Here is a 9,695-nt window from a genome sequence, read left to right as displayed (position 1 = left end):
CAGGATGGTCTCGACCTCCTGACCTCGTGATCCGCCCGTCTCGGCCTCCCAAAGTGCTGGGATTACAGGCTTGAGCCACCGCGCCCGGCCAACTTTTTGAAGTTTTTCTAACTAAATGTGAAACTTTTCCCATTCCTCCTCATTCATAAGAGATCTACTTTAGAAATCTCAAGATATCAAGAAAGGCAAAAAATAGAGCTGTACCCCTGAAAAGCAGGGAAAACACTTCATTTGGAGTGATACAAGTGACATTAAATAGCTTTGGCTTCTGGGGTGGCAGGGCTACTCCCCGGGGACTGGTTAACTAGGTACTTGTCATTCTTGAAACAGGCACACATATCATGCATGACTGAAGAAACAGAGATGATGACTTTACCAATTACAGCATCGGAAGTGCTACCAAAAGGATCTGTCATAGGCAAGAGGTCAGGGAGCAGAAGAGAAGTGTCAGGAGATTTGAGTCCCTCAATTAGTTTTTCTACGTTGGGCAGAGAGACAAAAGAAAGCAAAATGTAATGAGATATTAAAGCCAGCGGATCATTCACTATTCTCTATGCAAACACATTTTAGGGGTCAATATTTGGTATAGATTCACCATAAAAATTAATGCTATTAATATCTTGTTAACAACAGGCTTTCAAAATTGGAAGTTTAAAAATGATTACTTCCTGGCCAGGCACGGTGGCTCAAGCCTGTAATCCCAGCACTTTGGGAGGCCGAGACGGGCGGATCACAAGGTCAGGAGATCGAGACCATCCTGGCTAACACGGTGAAATCCCGTCTCTACTAAAAAATACAAAAAACTAGCTGGGCGAGGTGGCAGGCGCCTGTAGTCCCAGGTACTCGGGAGGCTGAGGCAGGAGAATGGCGGTAAACCCGGGAGGCGGAGCTTGCAGTGAGCTGAGATCCGGCCACTGCACTCCAGCCTGGGCGACAGAGCGAGACTACGTCTCAAAAAAAAAAAAAAAAAAAAAAAAAAGATTACTTCCTCAAGTGAAGCAGTCACTTTGTAAGGCATTCAAGATGCTGCCCTGGGTGTGTCTGCTTGTTTTTATTTGAGGTGTGATTTGCATAAAATAAAAGTCACCCATTTTAAGTGTACAACGTGGTCAGTTTGGACAAATGTATACATTCATATCATTACCACTGAAATGATACAGAACATTTCCAAAACCTGAGAAAATTCCTTCATACCCCTTTACAGTCAGTGCCTTCCTCTCACCACAGACCCTGGTAACATTTTACAGATCTGCTTTCTGTCCCTACAGCTTTGCCTTTTAAAGAATTTCCAGTAAGTGGAACCATAGAGTATGTAGTCTTTTGAGTGTGGTTTCCTTCCTGTGGCATAATGCCTTTGAGAGGAAATTCATCTGTGTGGTAGCAAATATCAATAGTTTGCTGTTTTTCTGCTGAGTCCTGTTCCATCGTATGGCTGTACCACACTTTGTTGATCTATTCACCAACTGATAAACATTTGGTTGTTTCCAGTTTTAAGCTAGTAAAATAAAGCTGCCATAAACATCTGCATATAAATATTTGTACGTTCATTTTCCTTCCTGGGCTTAGTTTTGAATCTCTCTCTCTTTTGGGGGGTTGGGGGGGACTTTATTTAGGAACAGTTTATAACTCACCAAGATAATCAATTCAACCACACCTAAGTTGACTTCAACGATCATTTATTGTCTGCCAACTGCGCACCTGTGACATGCTGGCAGTCATATTATTCCATGGTCAAATCTCACAACATTCACTTAAGCCCGAAAATGGATTACTCTTGATGTCTTCTGGCCAAGAAATAAAAGGATGCCAGAGCCACCAGACTTGTCACACCTGGTAACTTAAAATGATTCTTTTAGCCCTGATCCATCAAGAACCCTCTATTTACCTTTAAGCAATTAAAGGTAAAGCATTAACTCGAAACAAAATAATGAATCATAGAATCTTACAGGACGAAGGGAATTTAGAGCTCATATTTCCTGTTAAGAGGAGACTTAGATCACATAAATTCTGTAACTTGCCCAATTAAAGGCATGTCAACAATGTTCTTTTAAACCATGGAAATGTCATTAAGATAACCAAAATTAAAATGTTTGTTTGAGAAAAAGAAGTGACTTAAAGTCCAAGAACGTGTATATAACATTGTAACAAATCTGTATTCTTCTAGGCCATTTGGGAATTGAGATAAGCAAGAAATAAATTGATATTCATGGAAAAACAGGAACCAAATTTTAGGTGATCTTCGATTTAGGTGATCTGTAACTATACAGGTCAAACAAAAGGATGGATTTCAGAATTTTGGCAAGATAATTTGCTTTAGTATAATTAACACACTGCAGAAAAAGACTTATATGCAAAGCCAATTCACCATCTCTGGAGTCTATGGAATATAGGTAACTTTGAATTAAATGACAATAAGCTACATTTCTCACTTATACCTCGTTTATATTTTTAAAAAAAGGAAGGATAGCTGGGCGCAGTGGCTCACGCCTGTAATCCCAGCACTTTGGGAGGCCGAGGTGGATGGATCACCTGAGGACAGGAGTTCGAGACCAGCCTGGCCAACATGGGGAAATCCACGTCTCTACTTAAAATACAAAAATTAGCCGGGTGTGGTAGTGCATGCCTATAGTCCCAGCCTGACCAACATGGCGAAACCCTGCCTCTACTAAAAATAAAAAAATTAGCCAGGCATGGTGGCACACACCTGAAGTCCCAGCTACTCAGGAGGCTGAGGCAGAAGAATTGCTTGAACTCAGGAGGCGGAGGCTGCAGTGAGCCAAGACTGTGCCATTGCACTCCAGCCTGGGTGATAGAGTGAGACTCTGTCTCAAAAAAATAAAATAAAATAATAAATACATAAAAACAAAAAAAGGAAGGAAGAAAAAAGGAAGCTTTTCAGTTGCAGGAAAAAACCCTCACAGGGCACTAACCAAGTACACAAGTATAATTATATTAGCATTAACCTTACACTGTATATGACATTATAAGATGTGAAAAATATCTCTAATAATTTTCAGCATACTGGTAAAAATAAGATGGTTTTCCTAAAAAGTCTAACTTTGCATTGTTCCAAACACTAGTTTTTGCTTCATTCCTCTCTCCTCAAAAAACTGTCACTTAAAAAAATGAAATTATTTGCTTCCTTTAACTTAGCACTTACATATTTGCAATCTTGGAAAGCAATGGATAAAAAGTAATGACCCAAAATTACTTGCTTGTCTTTCATACAGCAGTTTATCTTGGTACAAAACTTCAGGCTAGCATTCTTTCAGATTCTGAATTCTAGCTTCTCTGGTGACATGTTGTGACTCTGGCACAGTTCCTTAACCTTCTGACATTATCTCCTCATCTGTAAAATGAAGATGCCTCCCCCTACTTTTTTCTACTTGTCACTCAATACCATCTCCTCTAAGCTTTTCCCCACCTTCCTGCCGCATCAGGAATCTTCTGGAGCATCCTGCACTCAATTCTCTTGCAGCCCTTAAACATGACTGAAGGCAGGGAAGGGTCTTACAAACCTTTGTATCCCAGTTCTTGGTTTCCCCTCAGATGCCTTGCCACATCTATGCCTTTTGGCTTGACTGGGGAGGTGGAAAGAACAGGAATTGAAGAAGAATTTCCCTCTTTTCTTTTCTTTTTTTCTGAGATGGAGTTTCACTCTTGTCACCCAGGCTGGAGTGCAATGGCACAATTTCGGCTCACTGCAACCTCCCCCTCCCATGTTCAAGCGATTCTCCTGCCTCAGTCTCCAGTAACTGGGATTACGAGTGTGCACCACCACACTCAGCTAATTTTTGTATTTTTAGCAGAGATAGGGTTTCACTATGATGGCCAGGCTGGTCTCGAACTCCTGACCTCAGGTGATCCACCCACCCTGGCCTCCGAAAGTGCTGGGATTACAGATGTGAGTCACTGAAGTCATTGAGCCCAGCCTTTCTTTCTTTTTTTTTTTTTTTCCTTTTCTTTTTTTAAAGAGATAGGAGGATAGTGCTCTGTCACCCGGCTGAAGTGCTATGGAACGATCACAGCTCACTGCAGCCTCGAACTCCTGGGCTCAAAAGATTCTCCTGCCACAGCCTTCTGAGAAGCTAGGGCTACAGGCATGTACCACCATGCTCGCCTAATTTTTTTTATTTTTTATTTTATTAGAGATGGGGTCTCGCTATGCTGCCCAGGACAGTCTTGAGCTCCTGGCCTGAGTTAATCCTCCTGTCTCAGCCTCCTGAGTTGCTGACATTACAGGTATAAGCCACTGAACCTGGCTCAAGAATCTAATATTTTTATAAGTCATGAGCAAAAAGCATGTGGGAGGGTAAAGAAGTACATGAGTGTACACGTGTTGTGTGGCGAGACAGAATGGTGTAAACTGCCTAATTTAGGGAGGTTTGTTTTCTGACCAAACCTCAAAGTAACAGGCTATTCACATAGATAACTTGTATGGTCACGGCTGCTTGGGAATACGCAAATACAAGAAATGTCGGAGGGAGGAGCTGCAGACAGAACAATACCAGGTACAAAGCTGGGAGTGAGAGCACAGGCCACATCTATGTAAGGTGGACAGCTGTGCAAAAAGCTGCTTGGACTCCCAGGATTCTCACAGGGAGGGAAGGTTCCCAGTGACTCAGTGGGCCTTCAGGTGCCATCACAATGACGGACATCACTTACATTTGTAGAGCTTAATATCAAATAGTTTCATTCATTATTCAAAAACCCCGGGTTTGGGAATACTAATACAGTTTAACACAATGAAGATCAGAGACCATGAGAATGTGTGACTTGCCCAAAGTCACAGAATAGACATGGTAGAGCCTGGACTCGTCCTTGAAGTTCTCTCTGTAGCTGTCTAGGGGTCTGCCTATCTCCATCAATAAAGGAATATGAGTCTTCACACAGACATGGCCCCAGGGACAATGGTAATGTTATCAGACAGGTTAGCACTGGAAAGAACCTCATATCTTATGTCATTCAGCCTTCTCATTTATGAATGAGGAAACCAGCTCCAGAAAGTTAAGGTAGCTTGCCAAAGATCTCGCAAGTAGGCAAGAGAGCTAGCTAGCTGATTCTAAGGCTCAGATATTTGACCACACTAGAGATTAATTCTTCTGGTTTAACTAAAGTTTTGATTGCTTAAAAACGAAAGGACTCTTAGAAGAGGTCACATCTAAAGCTATTACTGGTCATTTCTGGCCATTGTAAATGAAGAACTTGAGAAAAGGATATAATGGGAGGCGCAAGAAAGGCTATAGGAAGCTGACAGTCTATAACTCATGGAGCCTGGAGCCTTCCATCTGCATCAAGGGCTGGCCCTGATGTCCTTTGTTTTATAAATTCTGTCCTTTCTCTTACAGCTTAATAGAAACACACTGAAGCCAAGTATCGTGATGAGGCATGGAGAAGTACAGCACAGAGAAGAGAGTGCTGAATGCAGGAAACTGTAGAAGTGTTTCTTAAGATCCAAAACCATCAAACTTCACATCAGCATATCGTGACTTAGTGCTGTCTAATGAACAAAGATCTTTTTTCCCCATGAGTTATGAGAAGTAGCTTCTTTGGATGCAAAGGCAAAAGCTATTCTTCTGGGACAGTTCATACCTGAAATGTACAAAGACTGACACTGTTATTCTCAATTATTTAAGGGGACAGACCAATGAAACCCCCAAATTATTTATAAATTGTATTTTAGAAATGATTTAATCTTCCTAAGAAATGTTTGTGAAAAGCAGTGGACAATTCTGAAGAGAAGAAAATGGTCCAGTTTTGCATTAGTTTTGTTTGTTTGGTTTGTTTTGTTTTTGAGACGGAGTTTCGCTCTTGTTGCCCAGGCTGGAGTGCAATGGCGCAATCTCGGCTCACTGCAACCCCCGCTTCCTGGGTTCAAGCAATTCTCCTGTCTCAGCCTCCCAAGTAGCTGGGATTACAGGCGCCTGCCACCACGCCCAGCTAATTTTTTAAATTTTTATTAGAGATGGGTTTCGCCATGTTGGCCAGGCTGGTCTCAAACTCCTGACCTCAGGTGATCCAAAGTGCTGGAATTACAGGTGTGAGCCACCACGCTTGGCCAAGTTTTGCATTAGTTTTTAGGCTTACTCTGATATTTTTAGAACTGACTCCAGACTCTAAACGTGTGTGTGTGCAAGTGCGCGCGCGTGTGGGTGTCTGAGGGAGGTGAACAAGGGTTGAATAACTATCGGGTACTACGTTCAGTACCTGGGTGATGGGCTCAGTTGCACCCCAAACCTCAGCATCATATGCTATGTATCCAGGTAACAAACATGCACACGTATCCCCTAAATCTAGAATATAAGTGGAAGTTATAAAAAAAGATAGAGAGTATCATTTTATTGATTTATTTTTACCTTTTATTGTGATACTATACATTTTTGGAATTTTAGTTGGGGCCTGCAAAATCCCAAAAAATAAAGAGTAAAAGAGCCTGAACTTAAGTTGCCTGATTTTTCTAAGCAATTTTCTCAGCTGTAAACAGATTATGAACTACTTTAAAGTGTTGTTGGGATTAAAAGGGTGTATTTATCAGAATGAATGCGTGTGTATAAATAAAGCGTTTGGTACATAAAAGGGGATTAACGTCTCTTTTAAGTAAGAGGACTAGATGGGCTAGGGGGTCACTAGGCCAGAGGTGCCTGTGATTACGGTAGCGAATATGGGTCAAGCTCCATATTTTACTCAAGTGCCTTGGGTGAGAACAGAATAAGCAGAACTGTTAGAATAAAGTGAAAGGTGGGGATGAGGCAGGACGGTCTAACAGAGAGGTAGACAAGGTACTAAGAACAGGAGACCTGTTCTGCACTAAGTTTGTGTAGTACTTTGGGCAAATCTCTTACTCTCTCTAGATTGAAGTTCTCTTATTGACAAAATGAAAATAAAATGGCCAGGCGGAGTGGCTCACGCTTGTAATCCCAGCACTCCTACCTCAGCCTCCAAGTAACTGGAACTACAGATGCATGCCACTATGCCTGGCTAACTTAAAACTTTTTCTTTTTTTTGAAAATATGGGGTCCCTGTATGTTACCCAGTCTTGTCTCACACTCCTGGCCTCAAGTGATCCACCTATCTCAGCCTCCCAAAGTGCTGGGATTACAGGAGTGAGCCACCATGTCCAGTCCCTCTCTTAAAATATCAAAAGAGATGCTGGCTGGGGGCTCACCCCTGTAATCCCAGCACTTTGGGACACTGAGGTAGGTGGATTACTTGAGGTCAGGAGTTCGAGACCAGCCTGGCCAGCATGGTGAAACACAATCTCTATGAAAAATACAAAAACTAGCCAGGCGTGGTGGCGCACGCCTGTAATCCAAGCTACTCGGGGGGCTGAGGCAGGAGAATCGCTTGAAGCCAGGAGGCGGAGGTTGCAGTGAGCTAAGATCGCCACTGCACTCCAGCCTGGGCGACACAGCGAGACTCCGTCTCAAAAAAAAAAAAAAAAAAAAAAGAGGACAGGTATCTACTTATACAGGCTAATAAAACCAAGGGCTTGCTCAAGGCCCATTCTGACTCTAGTTAAGAATATGACCAGGAGGAGTACAACAGGCTGAACGGACAGACGTGGAAGGGCCGAATACAAGCCCCACCAAAAAAGAGGACACAGCTGCTCCAGCCTTGTGGCTTTGGAAATCTATGTTCTGTCTGACTGGGGTGTAAGCCCTGAAGTTTCATGATGAGAGATGATGTTCTAAAACTCTAGTCACCCTAAAAAAGAAATAAAATGAAGTCTAGTCACTCTTAAGAGTTCTTAGCATTGAGAAAGCATTTGTGACATCTACAAGTTGGAAGCAAAAGTCAAACATCATGCCCCATTCCAAGTTCATTTTAGAGATTTAAATCTGCAGAAAGATAAGCTTTCCAGAGTAAAAGCACATATTATGACCAACCTTGGACTTCTCAGTATCACGAGACTGCAACTGGAAATGAAGAAGATGCCAGGCCAAAAGTTATGAGAATGCCCGTCTTGATGACAAACCACTGAGAAAACACAGCTTCTCTTGCTTAACTTCTCAAGAGATGATGAAGTGCCATAAACCAAGAGGCACTTTTTGAAAAAAAGATTTTAATTCTAAGAAGCAGCGCTGATGGGGCAATGATTGCCTTCTTGCTTAGTCTGTGGAAAACCGAGATCAGTACTGCAGAGTTGTTATAAAAATCGTTTCCTCAAATCCTTGTGCATTGTTGGTGGGGATGTAAAATGATGCAGCCTCTATGGAAAACAGTGGTCCTCAAAAAGTTAAAAATAGAATTAGCATATGATCCAGCAATTCCATTTCCGGGTATATACCCAAGAGAATTGAAAGCAGGATCTGGAAGTGATATTTGTACACTCAATGTTCACAGCGGCGTCACTCACAAAAGACAAAAGATGGAAGCAATCCAAGTGTCGATTAACAGATGAAAGGAGAAAGAAAATGTGGTATATACATACAATGGACTATTACTTAGCCTGAGAAGGGAAGAAAATTCTGACATATGCTACAACATGAATGAACCTTAAGGATATGATGCTAAGTGAAATAAGCCAGTCACAAAAGGACAAATACTGTATGATTCCACTTATATTTGGTTCCTAGAGTAGTCAAATTCATAGATACAGAAAATAGAGTGACGGTTGCCAGGGGCTGGGGAGAAGGGGAAATAGAGAGTTGTTGTTTAATGGGTACAGAGTTTCAGTTTTGCAAGATGAAAAAAGGTGGGTGGATGGATGGTAGTGATGGCTGCAAAACAACAAGAATGTACTTAATGCCACTGAACTGTACACTTAGAAATGGTTAAAATGGTAAATCTCATTATGTACATTTTACTACAATTTAAAGAATGATTTAAAAATATTGTCCCCAATTTTCAGAGAAAATTCCTCAATCTTTCTAATATATATCTATGTGTGTGTACATACACACACACACATTTTTTGAGAGACAGGGTCTCGCTCTGTCACACCCAGGCTGGAGTGCAGTGGTGTGATCATAGCTGATTGCAGCCTCAAACTTCTGGGCTCAACGGATCCTCCTGCCTCAGCCTCCCAAGTAGCTAGGACTACAAGCATGCACCACTATGCCTGGCTAATTAAAAAAATGTTTTTTTTTTTTTTTTTTTTTTTTTTTAGAGACAGGGTCTCACCATGTTGCCCAGGCTCATCTCAAACTCCGGGGCTCAAGTGATCCTTTCACTTTGATCCCGCAAAGCGCTGAGATTATAGGCATGAGCCTGGCCCAGCCTCTTTTCTACCATATTTTAAAACGCTGGTACTACTTGTAGCTTATCTGTTTCCTAATGTATACAGAAGGCAAATAAATGGACAAGCAGCATTTGAGCATCAATGAAATACTCTGAGACTCACTAGCCATGCATCATTTGGCAGCTTTGTAAGCATACAAATGTTCATGGCTATGATTTTCATATTCCAGACCTTCTAAGAAAATTGGTTTTATAATGCTTTGAAAAATAAAAGCGTTCCTTAAAACAAACCAGCAAACCAACCTATAATTATCCAGTGCCCTTTACCCATAGTTTGACAATCACTGTATCCAGGAAATCTATTTTAATGGCTCTCAGTTGTGCAAAAGTTAAAGGTCTTAAGAGCAAGCTTAATTTCAACAAGAGAAAAATACCACTTTATGATAACTAGGACTGCCCCACTGGGAATAGGGATGTAGAACCAAAGTTGAAATAGCATTTCCCATCTTTATAGT

General features: G+C 41.6%; 2 protein-coding genes across 3 annotated transcripts in view; both read right to left on the bottom strand.

The window, feature by feature from the left end:
- LOC108516342 (AP2-associated protein kinase 1) overlaps positions 1 to 9,695 on the bottom strand; it is a 176,356-nt gene that overhangs the window by 11,659 nt on the left and 155,002 nt on the right. For both annotated transcript variants that reach the window (XM_017853775.1, XM_017853776.1), the window contains exon 18: positions 377 to 478. In XM_017853775.1, the coding sequence (XP_017709264.1) occupies positions 377 to 478 (102 nt within the window). The remainder of the gene's footprint in view (positions 1 to 376; positions 479 to 9,695) is intronic.
- LOC108516345 (uncharacterized protein FLJ45252) overlaps positions 1 to 9,695 on the bottom strand; it is a 37,614-nt gene that overhangs the window by 23,374 nt on the left and 4,545 nt on the right. The window lies entirely within an intron of this gene.

This window comes from Rhinopithecus bieti, unplaced genomic scaffold (assembly GCF_001698545.2).
Source record: "Rhinopithecus bieti isolate Rb0 unplaced genomic scaffold, ASM169854v2 scaffold_36315, whole genome shotgun sequence".
Classification (NCBI taxonomy): domain Eukaryota; kingdom Metazoa; phylum Chordata; class Mammalia; order Primates; family Cercopithecidae; genus Rhinopithecus; species Rhinopithecus bieti.
Note: the sequence above shows the minus strand (reverse complement) of the source record. Positions and strands in the feature narration are given on the sequence as shown.